The sequence below is a fragment of the Amaranthus tricolor genome, chromosome 1 (assembly GCF_026212465.1).
Source record: "Amaranthus tricolor cultivar Red isolate AtriRed21 chromosome 1, ASM2621246v1, whole genome shotgun sequence".
NCBI classification, from domain to species: domain Eukaryota; kingdom Viridiplantae; phylum Streptophyta; class Magnoliopsida; order Caryophyllales; family Amaranthaceae; genus Amaranthus; species Amaranthus tricolor.
This window is the reverse complement of record NC_080047.1, coordinates 37,009,870-37,030,391: the sequence shown is the minus strand read 5'-3', so window position 1 is coordinate 37,030,391 and position 20,522 is coordinate 37,009,870. Positions and strand designations below refer to the sequence as shown.

The following is a 20,522-nucleotide window of genomic DNA, read 5'->3' as shown; positions in this document are numbered from 1 at the left end:
GCCTCTCAAACATATACAACCCAACAAAATAAAACTTTGGGGTTAAAACCCATGAAAACATTATTATAAACATAAGTTACGCGCTCGATCCCCCATATGCGATGCACGAGAGACTCCATAACCTGTTTTAAGTCTATCTATGATCTCCCTGCTGCTCAACATAAGACGGAAATATCAAACGTATCATCACAGGGCCATCATAGAAAGAGTCATTTCAAACAAATCAAACATGTATACGTCATTTTTTGGGATTTTTGAAATGATTATTTTGGTATTTTTTAACAAAAAAAAAGTAGGAAAATAAGAAGAAAATATGTAAATATAAAATTATGTCAAAAAATATCAATATGGGTCCTATTTTATAGATCTCTGAAAAATATGATCGTTGGTATAATTTAAAAAAAAAAATAATTAAATACGAAAATAGCCGTTAATTACAAAAAACGGCTATTTTTTGGCAGTCAATCAGAACGCGACAAGTGGCATACGGGCAGCGCGCGTGTCAGTGGCAGTAGGCAGCCACTTTTCGTTGCCCAATCATATTGCAACATGTGGCGAAATTTTTTTAAAAAAAGAGGGGTGACCGTTCAGCTGAACGAGTCACATGTTGACCCCTTTGGCCAACTTTTTCCCCAACCCATCCAATATTAGATCACCATTACAATTGTTTTTCATCTAGTTTGGTCATATGACCCACAAATAGATCATCATTCTTGATGCTCTAAATCTTTGTTTTGGATTTACTCTTATTCACGAAACTCTCTTTGCGAAGGGTATCTATAAAATAAAATCTCCATTCTTTTCTCGACCTGCAAGTTTCAATGCCATTAGATTAGATTACTAAGGAAGAAATTCAAGTTGAGAGATTTTGCAACTTAGTATTTCCAATTGTCAAATATTCGAATTTGGAAATGAATAGTATTAGTTTGAGGATGAAGAACATGTGATATTACTCGCAAAAACTTTGGATGAAAAATATTATTAGGTACTTTTTGATAATAAAATGACTTTTTAGGCACTTGTTGAAAACGATATTTAAAGAATTTTCTAACAAAAAGTTACGTTTGTTAAATGCTTTTTCACAAATTTTCTTATCTAAATATATTTGAATTGGTAAATTTTTTTATTCACAAGTTATATTTTTATGTGAAACTGTGCATAATATGTACTTTTTCGTCCTATTTAATGTTCCCAACTTTCTATATATAATATTCACGTTCACTAAGAACAGTTGAATTTTTTATAGATATTATTTTATTGAGTAATAAAATTAATAGAGAATTAATAAAAACCATAAGCATTAAAAAATATATATCCTCCATAATATATAGTAAACTTAGTGGAAAATATATTGATTAGTAAAAATAAATGAGAATCATAAGCATTATGAAATGTTGAAACAAATTTAATTAAAAAAATATATAAAGACCACAATCATTAAAATTATTAAAATTAGAATGAACAATACCAATTATGTCTCAATTAAAAAAAAGACCAATTATGTCTAACAAATATAATATAAATAGAGATTTATTGAGAAAAGAAAATAATAATAATAAATAAAAATTTTTAAAATAAAAAGTTTAAAATGAAAATATAAAAAATTAAATAGAAACGAATTATAAAGAGTATTATTTTTAAAAAATAATTTAAGAGAGTATATGTATATCTATTGAGATTTGAGGATACATCCATGAGCGAGCGCTTCTAGTCCTCCGATTTTCACCGTTAAGTTTAGCTATCACCGAAACAACTCTCAAAACGGGCCCACTATATTTTGTACATCAAGTCATTATTTATTAATATTTACTACTACTTTTATTTATTTATTTATTTTATTAAATATATGTATAATTTCGAAAATAGGAAAAAAAACAGAATAAAAATACTACTAGAGCAGTTTTTCCTTTTTGTTCTTTCGACGTTGTTCTAATCCCTCTGCGTCTTTCTTCACCATCCCTCTCTTTAAACACCAAACTTATATTGACAAGACTCAAGAACTCATTATTAATTCTTTAATTTTTTTACAAAAGTTTCACTGCATGTTTCTCTCCGAATTTTTCCATCCAATCTATCTTTAAAATTGATTCGTTTTCCGTTTGAAACCCTTAAGATTCAGTTTTCATTTCATTAGTTTATTCCATTGGAAATTACTCATAATCATATATACTTTTGAATATTTCGAGGCATAATTATATGCCATTGGAGGTACTTTTTACATTTTTGGTTTTTTATTTGAATTAAAATGTATTGAATTTTGCATTAATTTTTGTTGTGGATCTTTTGTTTGTTGGTTTAATTATATAAATTGTGGGCTTGCATTGTTTTTTAATAGCTGAATTGTTTTTCTTTTGGATTTTTTTTACAGGAATGTAAACATGGATAATGGTAATTCAAGGTTCTGGAGTCGAAGAAGAGAGTTTTTAGTTGCTGGGTATTGCCCTTCTGGTTGACTTGACACTTGGGAGTATGTTATAAAGGTTTACAATTGGCTTTGATTTTTCATTCAGTCTCTATGATGGATGAAGATTTTCAATTTGAAATTGAGATTCGAATTCTTGAATCTTCTGTTTAAGTTGTTTCTTGTTCGTGTAATGTAAACTACAATTTTTTATTGCCCCAATGTCATTGTGGCTCCCACCAAGAGTGGGTTTGGGGTCAGATGCACACAACTTTATCTTTGCTAGTGATGGTTGTTTCTGATCCACCATTGATAGCAAACATCATGCAACTTCATATAAATAAAATGTAAATGTGTACAGGATTTATTAAGTTATTTTACCATAGTCTGTCTCAAATCAAAACCAAAGAACTATAAGTCTTTGCTCCCATCGACATAAGGGATATAAGACCCAACGGTAATTGAGCTATTTTTATTAGTTTCAGACAATCTTCTTCACCATAATTTTACAAATAGGGTTTAGAATGAAACATAGTCAATGAAAGAACCTATAGGATTACAACAACGTATTTAAGCCTATGTATTTCATCTAGTTAGAGACTCTTTGTTGATTTTTAGATGAAAGCAACTGTTGTGGAAGCAGGCTGCTGTTGTACTAGTAGTTAGCTGTAATATATATATCTATAGTATTAGGTTTCCAAAAAAGTTTTCCATCACCCCGCATGGATTGAGTATAAATATTTAAGGGAGTTAAAAAGTCAAACTAATATAATAAAGGTAAGTATAGGTGTAAATGAAGTAATTGAAATAATTGTGAAAGATAAAATGAGAGTAAACTAAAAAAAATGAATAAAAAAGGTGAATGATATCCCTAATTTGGAGAAAAGTTTTCCCGCATCCTCCCCTAGGGTAAATTTATACTCTAAAACGGGGGAATTAATTGTTATCTTATCTATTTTTCTTTACTTTCTAACTAATTTCTCTACCTCTAACAATTAAATTCCTCTAATCTTCTTTCTAACTAACTTTGTTTTCCTACTTTGACTTATTTACCCTCAATCCAAGCAGGGCAGTGACTCGGTTTAGGCCTTGGGGGTTTGGGTGTGCGCAAACTTACCTCTATATTAACAAAGAGCTTTTATGTAAGTGCTTGATGCAATGTTAGCTCTTGGTTTAAATTGTTGCTTGTAATAGTCACACAAAATTATCTTTTGTGTGATTCTTCACATATGCATTTTTCGATGTTGCTTTTGCAAAATTTTATATGGGGGCTCTCTTATTGGTTATAATACTATATCTATTTTCTCTTGCCTTCTAACATTTACAAATTACAATCATCTGTCTTCAGCTTTTATCTGTTGGTAGTTTTTCTTTATAGAATTCAGTAATTCCTTTGGAGAGATAGTTATTTGAAGGCTTGCTGGTCTGGAATTTATCTTTATGAAAAAATCTCAGCATTGGCAGATGCTTTCATCCTTTCATGGTGGTTTGTTTGTTTTCCTATTTTTATGGGCGAGGGAGGTAGTTGATACTTGAAAGTTTATACTGACTCCTTACATGAGGAATTATTTTCACATGAATCATTTTACTTTTCTTTAGTTGGGACTCGGCTTGAGCTAGGTATGTTATAGATATTTTTGCATTTTTTTGCATGATAGTCCGTCCAGCTACCCAGACCTCTTAGAATTTAGGTTGGTTCAAAACCTACACCTATATTCTACTGTTGGTTCCATTTTTATTTTATAGTAATGTTAGTTTCTGAGTCTTAATAGTGGCTCGTTTACATTTGTTCAGGCATCATGGCCTTTGAGAAACACTTTCCTGCTAGCAATCAGACTGCTAATATGAAACCTCTGAGTTTCCCTCTCAAGGTCCGGGAAAAAGCTGCACTTGCTGTTCCAGAATTGAACCCCTATGCAGAGGCTGATGTTGATGTAGACTGCAGAGAAGTTTATTTCCTCATCATGCATTTCTTGTCTGGTGGGCCATGTCAAAGAACTTGTGGGCAATTTTGGAATGAGCTTCTTGAGCATGATCTTCTACCGAGAAGATTCCATGCTTGGTATTCAAGAAGTGGGAGACGTAGCGGTGATGAAAATGATGATGGCTTATCATTTCCATTAAGTTACAATAAACTTGTGGAGCGGTATGTGATATGCCGTTTTTCTTGCCCGTAACCAGCTATGTATTCTCGTTGCGGTTAAGGGTTTGGCATCATTGTGGAATAAGCTGTGTATTCTTGTTTTCCATTGTGATAATAGCATTTTTGATGCTCTATTAACTGTGACACAACTGCAATCTTCTTGGTCTAGCTATATGTTTTGTGTTGCTGGAATGAGTGGCCGATTATGTGATTGCTCTTGATGAAATGTTTTTCTTTCTATAGGTTTGCTCATATTGAAAAGGATCACTTAATTAAGCTTCTCAAGCAACTGTTACTTAGTAAAGTTAATGTGCCACATGGCATTGTAACCCGAAATGTACCTAATGCAGCTGATGTTCCTACACTTTTAGGGACAGGACCCTTTTCACTCTTGGGCTGTAAGTTCTTTTGTTATTTTTATATTTTTGTAAGCCTTCCACTGAATTATTTAACATTTAATTATGAGAAACATGTATGAATATTTAGTGATCCTTGATTAAGCTTGCCTTCTCATAATTAAATGTTAAATAATTCAGTGGAATATTTTGATTAATCCTTGATTCATGTATGAATATTTTAATTAACCCTTGATTCATGTATAAATATTTTGATTAACCTCACTAATCATGTTTTAATTAACCCTTGATTCATGTATGAATATTTTGATTCTGAACTTGTGATTAAGAAGGCAAGCTTAATCTTTAACCCAATGTTTCCATGCAGGCAACATGAATAAAGCAGAGAGTGAGGTTAAACCACTGCCTGTTTACATGCGTTGGCCTCATTTGCAAGCAGATCAGGTGCGCGGGCTGCGGTTGAGAGAAATTAGTGGTGGATTTGGGAGACACCATAGAGCACCATCTACTCGGGCAGCCTGCTATACTATTGCAAAACCGTCAACAATGGTGCAAAAGATGCAAAATGTTAAGAAGACAAGGGGACATCGCAATGCCGTTTATTGTGGCAAGTTTATGTCTTTTTTGATCCTAATTTTATCTGTTACTTTTGAGTAGATTCATCTTGTTTTTTGAAATGCCAAATTTTGGCTAGAATAAAGAAATGCATTCTTGTTGGATTTCCTGTCTGAGTTTTGGATTCTAATCATAAAACATGACAACTTTTAAAAAATTAAGGGCCAAGTCTATTTCTTTTTCTGGCTACTGTTTGTGAAAGCAGATAAAATAAATTTTCACTTTTAACTATTATAAACGTCGGTAATATCATGTGAGATCAAGAAAAACCAGTCTTTTTTGTTTTCTTTTTTGTTAATTGAAAATTTGCATCTTCTGGAATCTAAAACTAGTTTGAAGTACATGTAGCGAGATTTAATAGTCGAGATGAGTATGGTTGTCATGGGTTAAAAAGATGGCCGCAAATGCACACGTAAGATTTCAATTGTTGGGGATCAAAATCCGTGTAAACCTTTGTCCAGGATGAAATAAGGTAGATGAGGAGATAGATGAGGGCAGGATGCTTTTGCTAACTGATATAAAACATGAGCTGTTTTTGCATGTTGCATAATTCTGGTTACTATCATACTTTCTAATCTTCTGTTAAGTAAGATGTATTATGCTGTACCGTTCTTCAAAGAAAAGCCATGGGTCACTTATCAAAGGTGGCCTAAACAAACAAAGAGGGACCACTGCTGAAATTGGACCTACTGAGCTAGAAGGAATGATTCAGCCAAGTACAAAGACTCATTTATAACTGAATGAATTATCTAGAAGGGGAGGAAATTGCTAGATACCTATGAGGTGGCAGTAACTTTTTAGTTATAAATAAGAGCATTGAGAGAGTAAATGGCATCCAGTAAATTGTAAAGGAAATACCTGATGGTATAGGAGTTGGTTGTACTCTAAGGAGGAAAATTCTAGATCCTATGAGGTGGCAATAACTTTTTAGTTATAAGTAAGAGCATTGAGAGAGTGAATGGCATCCAGTAAATTGTAAAGGAAATACCTGATGGTATAGGAGTTGGTTGTACTCTAAACAGTTCACAATTGTACTTCTTTCCTTTGCAATATAATCAATCTTCTCTTCATCTCTAAAAATTCTTCTGTACTTCTTCATATTATAGTTGCGTTTGTTTGCCTCTGTACATAGCAACTTGGTATCAGAGCAAGATCCAATTATGGTGTACCCTAACAACGCCTAACGCATTGAATCCCTCGAAACAAAAATAACCAAAATTCCCACCGATACCGACACGGAGCATGATAAAATTCGAGCAGAAATATTCCAAAATGCCCAAAAAATGAAAAGCTAACTTCCCAAATTTTTGTTTTGAATCAGACCTTACAATTTCTTTGTGAGAAGTTGTCTAGAGAAAAAACACCTATAATGGGACCTCAATTAGAATGCCAAATTCAACCCTCAACCAAAATCAGACCATTAACCCATATCCCATTATCGAAAAAAGCAACTGGAAAGCTAAAAAAACATGATTTACCTTCCTTTGATGGGGAAAATCCCAACGATTGGATTTTTCAGGCCGAGCGTTATTTTCATTTCTATGGCCTGCTGAAGATGAGATGATGGAGGTAGCGGTGGTGAGCATTACTGAAAGAGCGTTGGTGTGGTTCCAATGGGAGCACCACCACCAACCCATAGTTCATTGGGAGGAACTTAAAGCCTTACTTCTCCGTCAGTTTCGATCGGCAGATCAAGGAACCCTCCAAGAGTAGTGGTTAGTGGTGTATCAAACTGGCACGGTTGTAGATTACCAACAGGATTTCATTGAAAGAGCCAATACTTTAGGTAAGATTGATGACTCATTGATGTTGGGAGCTTTATGAAGGGACTTAAGATGATGTGAGGAAAGAATTAAGGGTACATGGCCCCTTCCCTTTAAAGAAGCCATGGCCGCAGCTATTAGGATAGACCAAAAACTCCACCTAGAATGCTTTAAAATGATGGACCCCACCAAAGACTTTTATCATTCCAAAAGAATTGCCAGCTCACCCTTAACCTTTTCTTATACCCTACAACCCAAAATTCGAACAAAATCAACACCATTTTCAACCCCTAATTTCCAATCCCACTCATCGTTAAACACCATGCTAAGAGCTTTCTTCAATCCAACTCACCCACGGAATTTCTCATAGAGACCCCGCATAACACTCACTAACCATGAAATGCTGGATAAGCGAGCTAAGGGACTTTGTTTTACTTGCAATGAGAAGTGGTCTCCCAGTCATCAATGTCAACGATGAGAATTGAACCTCTTAATATGTTTGGAGTTGGATGAGATAGAGAAGAATGTAAAGGAGGAGCCATTGGAGACTGAAATCAATGAATCACCCTTGAACGACATCACCTTGAGTTCAGTGGTGGGCTGTCGAGCCCGAAGACAATGAAGATGAAGGGAGATATTCATGGAGTGCAGGTGATTATAATGATTGATCCAGGAGCAACCAACAAATTTATATCCCTTACTACTGGCCAAAAATTAAACCTACCCATCTCTAATCACACAAAGTCCAGGGTTATATTGGGTAATGGAGAGAGGATACAAGGTGAGGTGGAGTGTGGCCAAATCTGTATTGAGGTGCAAGGATTAACCATTTGTGAGGACTTCCTGATTCTAGAACTTGGAGGCTCTGATGTTATCTTAGGCTTGCAGTGGCTCGAGAAACTCGGTGAGATCATTACAAATTGGAAAGAACAAGTGATGCTATTCAATTGGAAATAATCAGTGGGTAAACTAAAAGGAGATCCTTCTTTGGCCGTTACCTGGATTTCATTGAAGGGGATGGAAAGTTTTTTGAGAAAAGAGAAGCAGGGAGTCTTGATTGAATTCATTGAAATACACACCGCTAACAAAACCAACATAGAACCTCTATTTTTCTTACCATTGCTCAATAAATTCCAACCATATATGCTGAACCCACTTCCCTACCTCCATTCCGCACCCATGACCATGCCATTGTCTTTAAGGAGGGAACCAATCGGTGAGTGTAAGACCCTACCGATATCCACAAATCCAAAAGAATGAAATTGAAAGAATGGTAAAGGATATGGTCTATGCAGGGATCATTAGGCCATCTACTAGCCAAAAAAAGAGATGGTTTTTGGAGATTTTGTGTAGACTACAGGGCCTGAACAAAGTCACTATACCAGACAAATACCCAATCCCAATAATTGATGATGTTGAGATTAATGGTGTGACTTGAGTGCTCCATTCAAGTGTGCATTCATGTGTGACTCATGGGATGGAATCCTATGATGGGAGTTTTAAGTGTGTGGATTAATGTAGTGTTGAATGTGGGTGTTTATGATGGTGTTAAAGAATGACTTAAACATATGAATAATGATAGCAATGAATAAGATTAATGGTGAATTGAAGAGGTTTCTGTTTCAAGTCATTGATGCTTTGAACGAGGCAAAGATGTTTAAGAGGTGCCTTGAATGAGCAATTGCATTAGCTGAATCCAGTAGCATACTGAAGTATCACGCTCGAACGAGCACACCATAGACCAGCAGACAGTAGCCTACTGCAGCATGTGCTCGAACGAGCTGCTCACTGCCTCGGACGAGCAGCCTGCAACAGGGATCTTTGGATCTGGTTTTGGCTCTTCGAGTTCTTGTGACTGTTTTCTTATGCATTTATCTATAGTCTTAATTGAGTATTACACATTAAATTTAATTACACTATAAATAGAAAGCTTCTTTGCTCATCCACACACATCAAACACAACCCTTAAGCCAAACACATAGCCTTTGTTTTATCTCTTACTCAATTGTAATACTTTATTTGTAAGAGTGTTTTATTCCATTGAAATAGTATAAACAAGCAACTACACACCACGGAGGACGAAGCCATCATTGGGTGAACCTCCTTAAATCATTGTCATTTTTGCAATTTTATTTTCCGTCAAACGTTTGTTAATTCATTGAAAACGTTATCGTTCATCAAAGTACTTCGTATCTTATCAATCCTAGCAATTATTTCAAATGAGTTGCTTGATGAGCTTCATGGTGCTCGGATCTTTTCTAAACTCGATTTAAGGTCGGGTTATCACCAAATTAGAATGAAGGAGAATGATGTGGGCAAAATCTCTTTTCGCACCCATGATGGCATTATGAATTTTTGGTGATGCCATTCGGGTTGACGAATGACCCAACAAATTTTCAAGCCCTCATGAATGAAATCTTCTAGCCATACCTTTGCCATTTTGTGCAAGTATTCTTTGATGACATCCTCATGTATAGCTACACATTGGAAGAACACGTTGACCACCTATCCCAAGTCCTAGCCACCCTCGAAAAACATAGCCTGTTTTTCGACCAAAAAAAATGCGAGTTTGGGGTTGAGAAGGTAGCCTATTTGGGTCACATCATTTATGAGAAAGAGGTTGCTATGGACATGGAAAAAGTCTCTAATATGTTATCTTGGCCTGTGCCAAGATGCTTGAAGGAGCTCAGAGGTTTTTTGGGCCAAATTGGATACTATCAGAAATTTGTTTGGGGGTATGCTAGTGTAGCCAAGCCTTTGACTGAAAAATTGCAGAAAGACGCCTTCAGATGGAATGACGAGGCATTAGCAGCTTTCGAAGCTCTCAAGAGAGCTAGACTGAGGCTCCTGTTTCATTGTTAACTGATTTTTCAAAACAATTATTGATTGAGACAAATGCTTCTATTTTTATTCTTGGTGTTGTGTTGACACAGAAAGGACATTCAATAGCATTTTTTAGCAAGACCTCGGGCAAGAGAGCGAGTATGAAGCCGATCTATGAGAAGGAGCTTATGGCCATCGTCTTTGCGATACTCAAATGGCGCCACTATCTTTTGGGGAGGAAATTTATCGTTCGTACTGATCAAAGCAGGTTAAAGTTCCTTTTAGAGCAGCAGGAAGTTGGTGTGGAGTACCAAAATTGGCTCACAAAGATCATAGGCTTTGATTTTGAGATAAGATACAACCCAAGGGCATCAAATAAGGTGTGTATGACGCCTTATCAGATAAACAATGATACTGTGTTTTTTTGGGAGCCATTTGTAGCACCAATGAAGTAGATTGGCAAGAATTGGATAAAGCAGTCGAAGTAGATCAACTGTTGAGTTCTATGAAAGGCCGCATTCTAGCTAGGGAATCCGTTCTCTAAGGGTTTTTCGTGGAGTGGAATCAATTATTGTACAAAGGGCGCTACGTACTACCCAAACACTCTTTTCATTCCAACCCTTCTTCATCATTATTACGATTCCCCCATTGGAGGACATGCCGGAGAAGGATGTATGCTCGAATAGCCAGCAAATGGCATTGGGAAGCGATGAAGAAGAGGATAGTGGATTATGTCAAGAGTTGTGAGGTTTGCCAACGCCAAAAGTCATCTTCCTTCACTGCTGCTCCAACCATTACCAATACCCGACCTAATTTGGGAGTACATTACCATGGATTTTGTAGAAGGGTTGCCGAAACATTTGGGAAGGATACGATTCTGGTGGTGGTGGTGGACCGACTTTCCAAATATGCTCACTTTATTCCACTCAAGCACCCATTCACAACCACTATGGTAGCTGAGAGTTTCATGCAAGAAATGGTTCGATTGCATGGGTTTCCTGCTTCAATTATTTTTGACAGAGAAATTCTTCTTGAGCACCTTTTGGAAGGAATTATTTCGGTTATATATGAGCTCTCTCAAGAGGAGCACAACCTATCACCCACAAACCGATGGGCAAATTGAAGTAGTTAACAAGACCTTGTTGACTTATTTACGTTTTTGTTATAAATGGACAACCAAGGAAATGGGTAACATGGTTACCATGGGCGGAATACAGCTATAATACCTTTCCACAGTCTTCAACAAGAATGTCTTCCTACCAAGCGGTGTATGGGAGACTACCTCCATATTTACGTCATATTGGTCAAGGTAACACCACCTTGGGTAGCTTAGAGGAAATGCTACTAGAGAGGGAAGCTATTTTGGATGAACTCAAATTTCTTCTTTTGCGTGCCCAACAATTAATGAAAAATATAGAAGATAAGAAAAGAAGGAATGTGAATTTCATTAATGGAGATAATGTGTTCGTCAAATTGCAGCCCTATAGACAGAAATCTTTAGCTCATAAATACAATGAAAAATTGGCGCCTCGCTACTACGGGCCTTACAAGGTGACAAAAAAATTGGAGCAACAGCCTATGAACTCGCTCTTCCTACTAGCAACCGCATCCATCCGGTGTTTCATGTGTGATACCCCGGATTGAGCTTTAAAAAGGATTGATAGACTACTCATATCAACAAGGTGCATCTTGTTTTCTAGGGAGTCCATTCACTAAGAACTCCACAGTTAAGCGTGCTTGGTGGGGTGCAATCTTAGGATGGGTGACCTCCTGGGAAGTTTTCTTAAGTGCGCACGAGTAAGGTTAAAGTGCGCTGGAAAGACTTGTGTTGGTTTGTGGGGCTAGTCTACAGTCTCCATGAGTAGTCACCAGTGGTCCGTTGGGCCGGGGTTTTGCCTCATGTGTCTCAATTGGAGCTAGCAAGAGGGACTTCTGAGGCCACTGAATTGCCGTCACAAATCGCGGACACTTTGGAGATGCAAACTGTTCCTGCTGCTGTGTTGGATCGTTGTTACAATTGCCCGCTGGAATGTTAGAGGTTCTGATTCAATGGCAACAATTGCCCGCTGCTGAAGTTATTTGGGAGGAGAGGCCGCTCTGTTGCCCAACTACACCTTGAGGACAAGGTGAATCCATGGGGGTGGGGGGGGGGTATTGCTGTACCGTTTTCCAAAGAAAAGCCATGGGTCAATTATCAAAGGATGCCTAAACAAACAAGAGGGACCACTGCTGAAATTGGAGCAGCTGAGCTGGAAGGAATAATTCAGCCAAGTACAAAGAATCAATTATAACCAAATGAATTATCTAGAAGAGGAGGGAATTGCTAGATCTTATGAGCTGGCAGTAACTTTCAAAATTATAAATAAGAGCATTGAAAGAGTGATAGGCATCCAGTAAATTGTAAAGGAAATACCTGATGGTATAGGAGTTGGCTGTACTCTAAACAGTTCACCATTGTACTACTTTGCTTTGCAATATAATCAATCTTCTCTTCCTCTCTAAAGTTCTTCTGTACATCATATCATGGCTGAGTTTGTTTTTCACTTTCAAACTATTTATGATATCCTTATTCATAAAGGACATGAACAAAGTGTTGATGCTTTGTTGCTAGCAAATTCCATGATTCTGTCACTGTCAATATGTTCAGAGGTAGAACCTTTTTTCCCTTGATCTTTTACTGTTGACTTTTAGCTATATATTCCTCTAAAAGCTGAAATTGTATCTGCCAAAACCATGTTGGGTTGTAACATGTATGCCACTTTTATTGTGCCAGCCACTACAGAAGTATAAACTTTGTGAGGGAAGTTTCATGGTATTCTTTTCTTCATCTCTCTTCAATTGTCCAACATGTGTAAATGTAATAGCCTTGCCCTTTAATGTTAATCTCTCTCTCTCTCTCTCTCTCTCTCTCTTATTTTTTTATTTATGTAAAACTGAGATTTTCTCTTTCTGCTTTATTTTCCCATCATTGTCTGTGGATTTTCAGGCTTTGTTATAGGGATAGCCATCTTTTGGCATTTAAGATTTTCTGGGACGGGAGGTGAAAGACTTTTCAGACTGAAATCTAATATCTGTGGCATTTGTTGCGTTAGTTTCATTCTGATTTTCAGACTGCCCCAATTTTGCAGCATCTGGGATAATGGTTGTACCCCACAGGTCCCAAAGGCATGAGACTAAATTGAATCAAGAATTCTACATCACACATGAAACTCAATGAGAAAGCCCACTTCAGGACCCTTTCATTTCTCCTCAATCACTACACCTGGGAAATAAATGTACCAAATACAAGTGGAACATCATAGTAGCTCTTCTTTTTCCCTTGTGTCCACTTAATTCAAAGTAGGAAACTGGTAATGCATCTGAATAGAAGTGGTTTTATCTGGCTGCTTAAACTTCTGACAAAATGTAACACATCAGGAGAACTGACTGCATTTGGTCTCCAAATCTTTTCTTTTCATTGGTAGTTATCGTTGAGTTTGCAAAATTACTGGAAGGTATTGCGATTATCATGCTACTCTTTTCTATTTTGTTAACCTAGTCGTATACTTGAACTTACTAGTCAAATAGAAGTGGTCTAGTCAATTGTTCTCTTTCTCCCTCTTTTGCTTTACATTAAGAACTGAAGATTCTACCTATATATCAGTTAGTCAATTAGTAGTTTTATTTTTTACTCATTTGACAGCTGTATTTGATCGTTCGGGGAGATTTGTCATCACTGGAGCAGATGACCGCCTTGTTAAGATTTGGTCAATGGAGTCCGCCTATTGCTTGGCCAGTTGCCGTGGGCATGAAGTGTGTTTTTACTCTTCGCATATCTTTTAATTTTTGCTGTTATTTTTTAATGTATCTGTCACTAATATACATCTGTAACTATCCAAGGGTGACATTACTGACTTGGCTGTGAGCTCCAACAATGCTCTTGTGGCATCGTCTTCAAATGATTGTATCATTAGAATTGTGAGTTTCGTGTTTCTCATCTGACTTTAATAGTGTTTTATGTATCCTTTTCCTTCTTACAGAGTACTTACTGCATTTTTTTTATGACAGTGGCGTTTGCCAGATGGGCAGCCAATTTCAGTCCTCCATGGGCATACAGGAGCAGTTACTGCGATTGCTTTCAGTCCAAGACCTAGTGCTGCGTATCAGCTTCTATCGTAAGGCTTGCCCTGTTTTTTTTCTATGGGGATTTGTTGTGTTACTCTTTTTTCTGGTCTTGACAGGTTTTTTGCTTTAAAATCTAGTTTTGTACTTCTGTTGAACCCAGTCTTGTTTAAGCTATCAGATGTTTGAAATACCAATAGTTTGCTTGCCGTGTGTTGAAATGTTCATTTGAGGCATCTGTTCTTTATTAAATGTTACATGCCAATCATTTTTCTCCCCCTACCTTTATTTTTACGTAATTGACTCACTATAAGCTAGCTGATCCCGAAGTTTCTTGTACTTTGCAGTTTGCACATCAAGACATTATGAAACAATGCATTAATTACTTTTACAAAGTTTTACTTAAGCTTGTTAGTTGCAAAATTTTGTTTTCCCTTAATTCCATCACGAACTACCTTTTTTTCATTAGCCTTTGGCGATGTGAGTATCTATTTTATTTTTTGGTATTCACTAGCTTTCTCTGGTATAATAGTTTCTTTTTTTGTGGCAGCCATTTTTTATTTGCTCTTTCATTTTATTAATCGTTCAACACTGTATTAATTGGTTTTCATAGATCAGCTGATGACGGAACATGTAGATTATGGGATGCAAGGTATTCCCAGTTCAAGCCACGTATTTATATTCCCAGACCTTCAGATTCTGTTGCAGGTTGACATGTACTTTACCATCTGTCTGTATTCAAAATTTTTCTATGACTGGAGATTGACTGATGCTCTGAAATTTTGTAGGGAAGAGCACAGCTGCTTCTTCTAGCACCATACAACAGAATCATCAGATCTTTTGCTGTGCGTTCAACGCTAGTGGGACTGTCTTTGTTACTGGTAGCTCAGATTTTCTTGCAAGGGTATGCTCTATTTTCCTTGGGTTTGCAATTACATTCAAATTTTATTATAACCATGAATTGATGAAAACTAATCATCCAGATGTGTATAGCCTTGCTTATTGTAAGTTTTTTGATGCAAGTTAATTGTGAGTTTGTGACTTGTTGAAGGCTCCTCCGTAAAACAAAACAACGAAAGAAAACTAAGGATAATAAGGAAAAGTACCAAGAGTGGAAGGTTGGAAGACATTCTCCTAAGCATTAGCTTTGAAAATATAAGGGTCACTGTTGGAGGCAGGAATGGGAAGAGATATGCAATGAATTTTTATTGCTATTCGAAATTTATAATCAGATTCTCATGAGATTCTGTACACTGGAGGGAAGTGGAAGAAGGAGAAAGGGAAGGGTGATGTGTAAACTAATGGGACTAGTTTAACAAAAATGGGGGGAAAGTGATATAAGTGCGTGGCTATTTTATGAAGTTACGATAAATAATATTTTTTTTGTTTGAAATAGCTTTCAAGAGTTTGAAAAGGATTCCAAGATTTTCTGGTTAAAAATTCGGGATTTTTTCAAAGATATGGAAAAAACAAATAAACGAACAATTGTGTTTGATAAGGAACACTCACTTGAATCAAACTAAAAGATATGTAAGTAAGGAACACTCACTTAAACTTACTAGGTTATGTTATGATTAGTGTGACTTGAGTGCACATTTGGTGTGTGCATTCATGTGTGACTCTTGGGTTTGGAATCCAATGAGTGTGTTAATGTTGGTGTATTAAGTTGATTATTGTAGTTTATGATGATGATTAAAGTATGGATTAATGAGGTAATGAAGTATGAATTATTCATGGGAGTTATGGGACTTAATGAAGAAGTTCAAAGGTTTAAGATGCTCTACTATGCAAGTCGAGCAATACTGTCAGAAGCCCTCTGAAGGGCCGCTCGACTAGCTCGCTCGACCGAGCGAGCTTCAGGTTGGGTCGAGCGAGCAGACAGAATGCAACCAGAAACTTCCCGAAGTCCGCTCGACCAGGCCGCTCGACCGAGCGAGCCTCTGCTTTGGTCGAGCGATGTCTCTGATGCTCCTAGGATTCTGTTTTTGACTCTTCCAAGTGCTAGGAGATGTTTCATTATCATTTATTCATAGCTTTAATGTATTTAATATTACTTAGTGTGATCTCTCCTATAAATAGAGAGCTCTCATTCACATTGTAAACTTCCACAAAATACACCCCAAGCCAAACACTAGCCTATATCTCTTCTCTATTGTAATTCTCCATATTTGAGAGTTCTTTGAACTCCTTTTGATAATATAAGAGATACTACACACCGGAGGATGTAGCCTTAGTTGGGTGAACCTCGTTAAATTTTGTGTCGTTTTAATTGCATTATTTTCTCCTACAAACATCGATATCATTGATAGCGTAATTTGTTTGTCACAAAACCTCATACACTCGATCTTGGCAATATTGGAGTTTGAAACACATTGTTCGAACTCTAATACGTCGTCGTTTTCAGGTTATAATATCAATTTAAGGAACACTCAACTCAAATTAGAATATTACGAATTAAAATGTATGGAAATCTCACTAACACTTTAATCTCATCAAATGTAAGAAAAAACTCACAATTTGGATAAACATTCAATACTTAAACACAAGTATATGAATAAGAAAAGGATTACAACTTCTATTGGAATTTCGGTTTTTGTTCATGTCATTGTATTCTCGTGTATTTCCATTCATCAACTATAACTTTATATAGGCTTACAAAGCATATGAAAAATCAGAAATTAAACTACCATTTACTTGAATACAAACCATTCAAGTAATTACATAAAGGCACTAGAATCCTGCGTAAACTTGCTAGAATACTAAGCATTTAGGATGCTAAATCAAAAGACTCTTACATAGCCATAAATGACTCTTTATTATTACTAATAAAATCAGAAACAAAAGACCTTTAACATCTACCATTGAATGGCTTCATTTATCCCTTGTTGATGATGGAAAACGTAGCCCAAAAATACGTGACCTTTGGATTCTTCTCTGAATTAGTTTTAAAGCCTTGAATGCCCTTTCCAGGAGCCATATGAATAAGCAATAGAACGACTTTGAATGCTTACCTTGGATGCTCTTACCCATGAAATAACTTTGATGAAAGATAATCACTCTTGAACCAGCCACATTGAATGACCAAACGAATGATGAAAATTGAAGAGAAAATCAACAATAAACCCCCATAAAAACGTGAGCAATTAATCCCATAAAATAATGATACGTTGCCTTTTGGATGCCCATCTTAATGATTATCACAATGAAATGAATGGACAATATTACTATAGCCATTGAAATGAATGATGAGAGCAGTAACCGTGTGATTTAAGACAAAACTCACAGTTGCCTTATTTAGCCCTTCAAGCCTTTGATAGAATAGTCAAACCAGCAGTAATTACTCTATTCAATCCTTTGATGGACGACTATAAATGAAATTATTCTCTTTAAAAACTTTCCATATTCAAGGCAAGAAAATTACCACATTCAATTCAGAATTATTCACCCATAAATCACTAACTTAATTAGCAACTTAATAATCCAATTGCCTTATATCATGCGTGCTAATTTAGGTAACTTTGGTGGCTAAAATAACACTTTAAACACGTATGGCATCCTTAAGCAAACCGTGGCTTTTTATACATCACCAAGGATGAATTAAAATGCTACCATTCTTTGTCAATATGCAAGCAACATATTCATGCAATTCGAATGGACCATGCAAGTACAAGTGACTTGAATAATAAGACTTTAAGTAGACCAAGACTTTGACTACAATTTCGACCTTCTTGACATTGACTTCGAATAATCCCAACGTAAATGAGTTTAGTTGGACCATTTTTAGTCATTCCCCTCAAACACAAGTTCTTGAAAAATCTTTCCATGTAAAATGAAAAAGTGGTCATGATGGATTTTACATCAAAGGGAGAGGGAGTAGTTCCAAAGTTTCTAATGAGGTCTTCCATGCATTTTTGAATCCCGTCTGTCTTCCCCCTACTTCTTTTTTCTTGCATCTTTCATCTCTACAACAGTTTCTCAAATCGTCTATATCTTAGATCCTTAGTTACTACATTAACAGTAATTGAAATGTTTTAAACAATCTCTTTTTGATCTTTCAAGGGCTGCCTGGTCAACCCCCTTAGTTTGTCTTTGTGTTATTTCTCGCAATACCTTGTCAAGTCTTCTGTTTTAGAGCTCAAGTACCTAATGTTTTGTGTATATGAACGGTTGTACTCTTTCTTTTCGCATCTTATCTTTAATAGCGCTAAACTCACCTTATCACGATCACTCTATTCTTAGTGCAATATCTTTTGCTATGTTCTATAACCGAGTGCAAGTTAAATAATTTCATTTGTATATGCCTGCAGGTCTGGAATGCTTGCAAATCTGGTGCAGACGATTTTGAACAACCTATGCATGAGATGGATGTTCTGTCTGGACATGAAAATGATGTGAATTATGTGCAATTCAGGTCAGTTCACTTGAAACTTTGGATTGTATTATAATGGGAATCTTGGTGGTTGAACTCAGAAATCAGACTTTTTTCACAGACAGAAAGGGCTTTGCAGTCTGTTTCACCTCATCCTCATTGTTGGGAAATGTGTGGTGTAAGCTAAAAGCTGAAATAAATAGAAATATCAAAATGAATAGTGATGTATTGAGACTTGAGTCATACCTCATGAGTTTGATGTTCATGTACTATACCAAGCATTCTGATAGTCTCTTTATCTTGTTTGCTGTCCATGTCTCCATGTACTCAAAGCAAGAATACCTTACTACATTTGGAGATTTATGTTTCCTCCATATTTTATTAGTTGCAATAGTTCTTGAGGTCATGCTATCTATGGACTACTAAACTGCTAAATATCTTTAAAAACTGCAAGAAGGTGACTTTGTAGAGATATGCTTTATGATGAAACAAACAAAATCCCACCGGAATGTGTATTTTCATATTCATTAACAAATAAACTACATTGGAGTATGAGGAAATTCTATTTCATATGGGATCTTGTTTTTCATTTCAGTATAAATTTTGAGAATATCAATTTTATGAGTTTAGTTAATATATTTTAAGAGTTTTGTGGTCAAAGATGTGTGTTAGGAACCTTTGTTGCTAGGAGCCTAGGATTCTTCTCTTTACCTCAAGTACCCGTGTCGTATCATTGACACTTGAAATTGGGTCGGACATTCAGGCACTTTAATTAAGTCTAAAATCTTGAGATTGTTTCAAGTGGCCGATTCAGACACTTTAACATATGTCCGTGTCCGACATGGTATATGAGTCCAAGCAACATTGTTGAGAACTGCACAAAAGAAAACAGAAAGAACAAAGAATTACCAAGTAATTAAGGTCTTGTTTGGCATCACTTATAAATTTCAGTATTTTCTTACAAAACTAAAACCTAGTTAGTTTTATTTCACTTATTATAAAACAATTATAGAACATAACCACTGGCATTATTTTTATTCTGTTTCAAGTCATGGACATGGCAGCAGCAACATCATCTCCTCAATTTTTGACTATACCACACTAATCATCCGCCTACAAAAACTCATCTAGCACTACCGGGCACCAGCTCAACTGCCACCATCGACAAAAGCCCATCCACAACCATCTGCAAAAACCTAACCACCAGCACCCAAATAAAAACAAACATTTTAATTTCAGCTTTACTTCTAATTGGGAATACAAATTTCAACTTATATTCAGAAGTTGGTTGATTAATAGGAACTCTAGAACATGTTTCTATCCTTAATTTTGAATAACCACTATGTATTGATTTCAAAGAAAAGATGATTTATTACAATAGTTTGATGGAGCAAACCCCATTACCTCAACCATAATTACATTTTAATAGAAATCATGGAAAAAAAATCTAAAGAATACAACCTATAAGTTGAATTTTTCATGGAAATAAGGAAAAGATGAATTTTGTATTGAATTAAGAAAACATCATCCAAATTAAAACAAACAATATTTTAAAACAAGAACTTCAATTTTGAGGCAAATTCAAGTGGGTTTTTTTTTTTTTTTTTTTGTTTTTTTATAATTTTTTTTTATGAAGATTAAAGAGAGAGAAGCAAACGAAAAATATTGGTTTTCGATTTCCCGTTGTGATTTTGCTAAAAGGTAAGAAAAATTGTTTTATAAAATGATAGTTTTCGATTTCCTAGCTAGGATAGAGATTGGGGACTAAGGATGGAGATGGGAGGAAGAGATAAGGATAGGGGAAGGAGAGAGCTGCAACTTTTATAAGCAAGAATGAGAAAAATTCCTGTTGTGATTTTGCTAAAGGAAAGAAACATTGCTTTGTAAATTAGTTTTGCCGAACAAGTTTTGTTTTCAAAATATAAAATGAAAACTGAAAAAATGCAAGTGA

At 35.9% G+C, this 20,522-nt stretch overlaps 1 protein-coding gene across 1 annotated transcript in view; it reads left to right on the top strand.

The window, feature by feature from the left end:
• Positions 1-1,902: 1,902 nt before the first annotated feature.
• The window catches only part of LOC130824160 (uncharacterized), a 36,382-nt gene continuing 17,762 nt past the window's right edge, over positions 1,903-20,522 (top strand). The window contains exons 1-11 of the mRNA XM_057689056.1: positions 1,903-2,208; positions 2,369-2,480; positions 4,196-4,547; positions 4,788-4,942; positions 5,268-5,507; positions 13,784-13,893; positions 13,981-14,058; positions 14,149-14,255; positions 14,816-14,910; positions 14,991-15,106; positions 18,510-18,613. Of these exons, the coding sequence (XP_057545039.1) occupies positions 4,201-4,547; positions 4,788-4,942; positions 5,268-5,507; positions 13,784-13,893; positions 13,981-14,058; positions 14,149-14,255; positions 14,816-14,910; positions 14,991-15,106; positions 18,510-18,613 (1,352 nt within the window). The 5' untranslated portion in view covers positions 1,903-2,208; positions 2,369-2,480; positions 4,196-4,200. The remainder of the gene's footprint in view (positions 2,209-2,368; positions 2,481-4,195; positions 4,548-4,787; positions 4,943-5,267; positions 5,508-13,783; positions 13,894-13,980; positions 14,059-14,148; positions 14,256-14,815; positions 14,911-14,990; positions 15,107-18,509; positions 18,614-20,522) is intronic.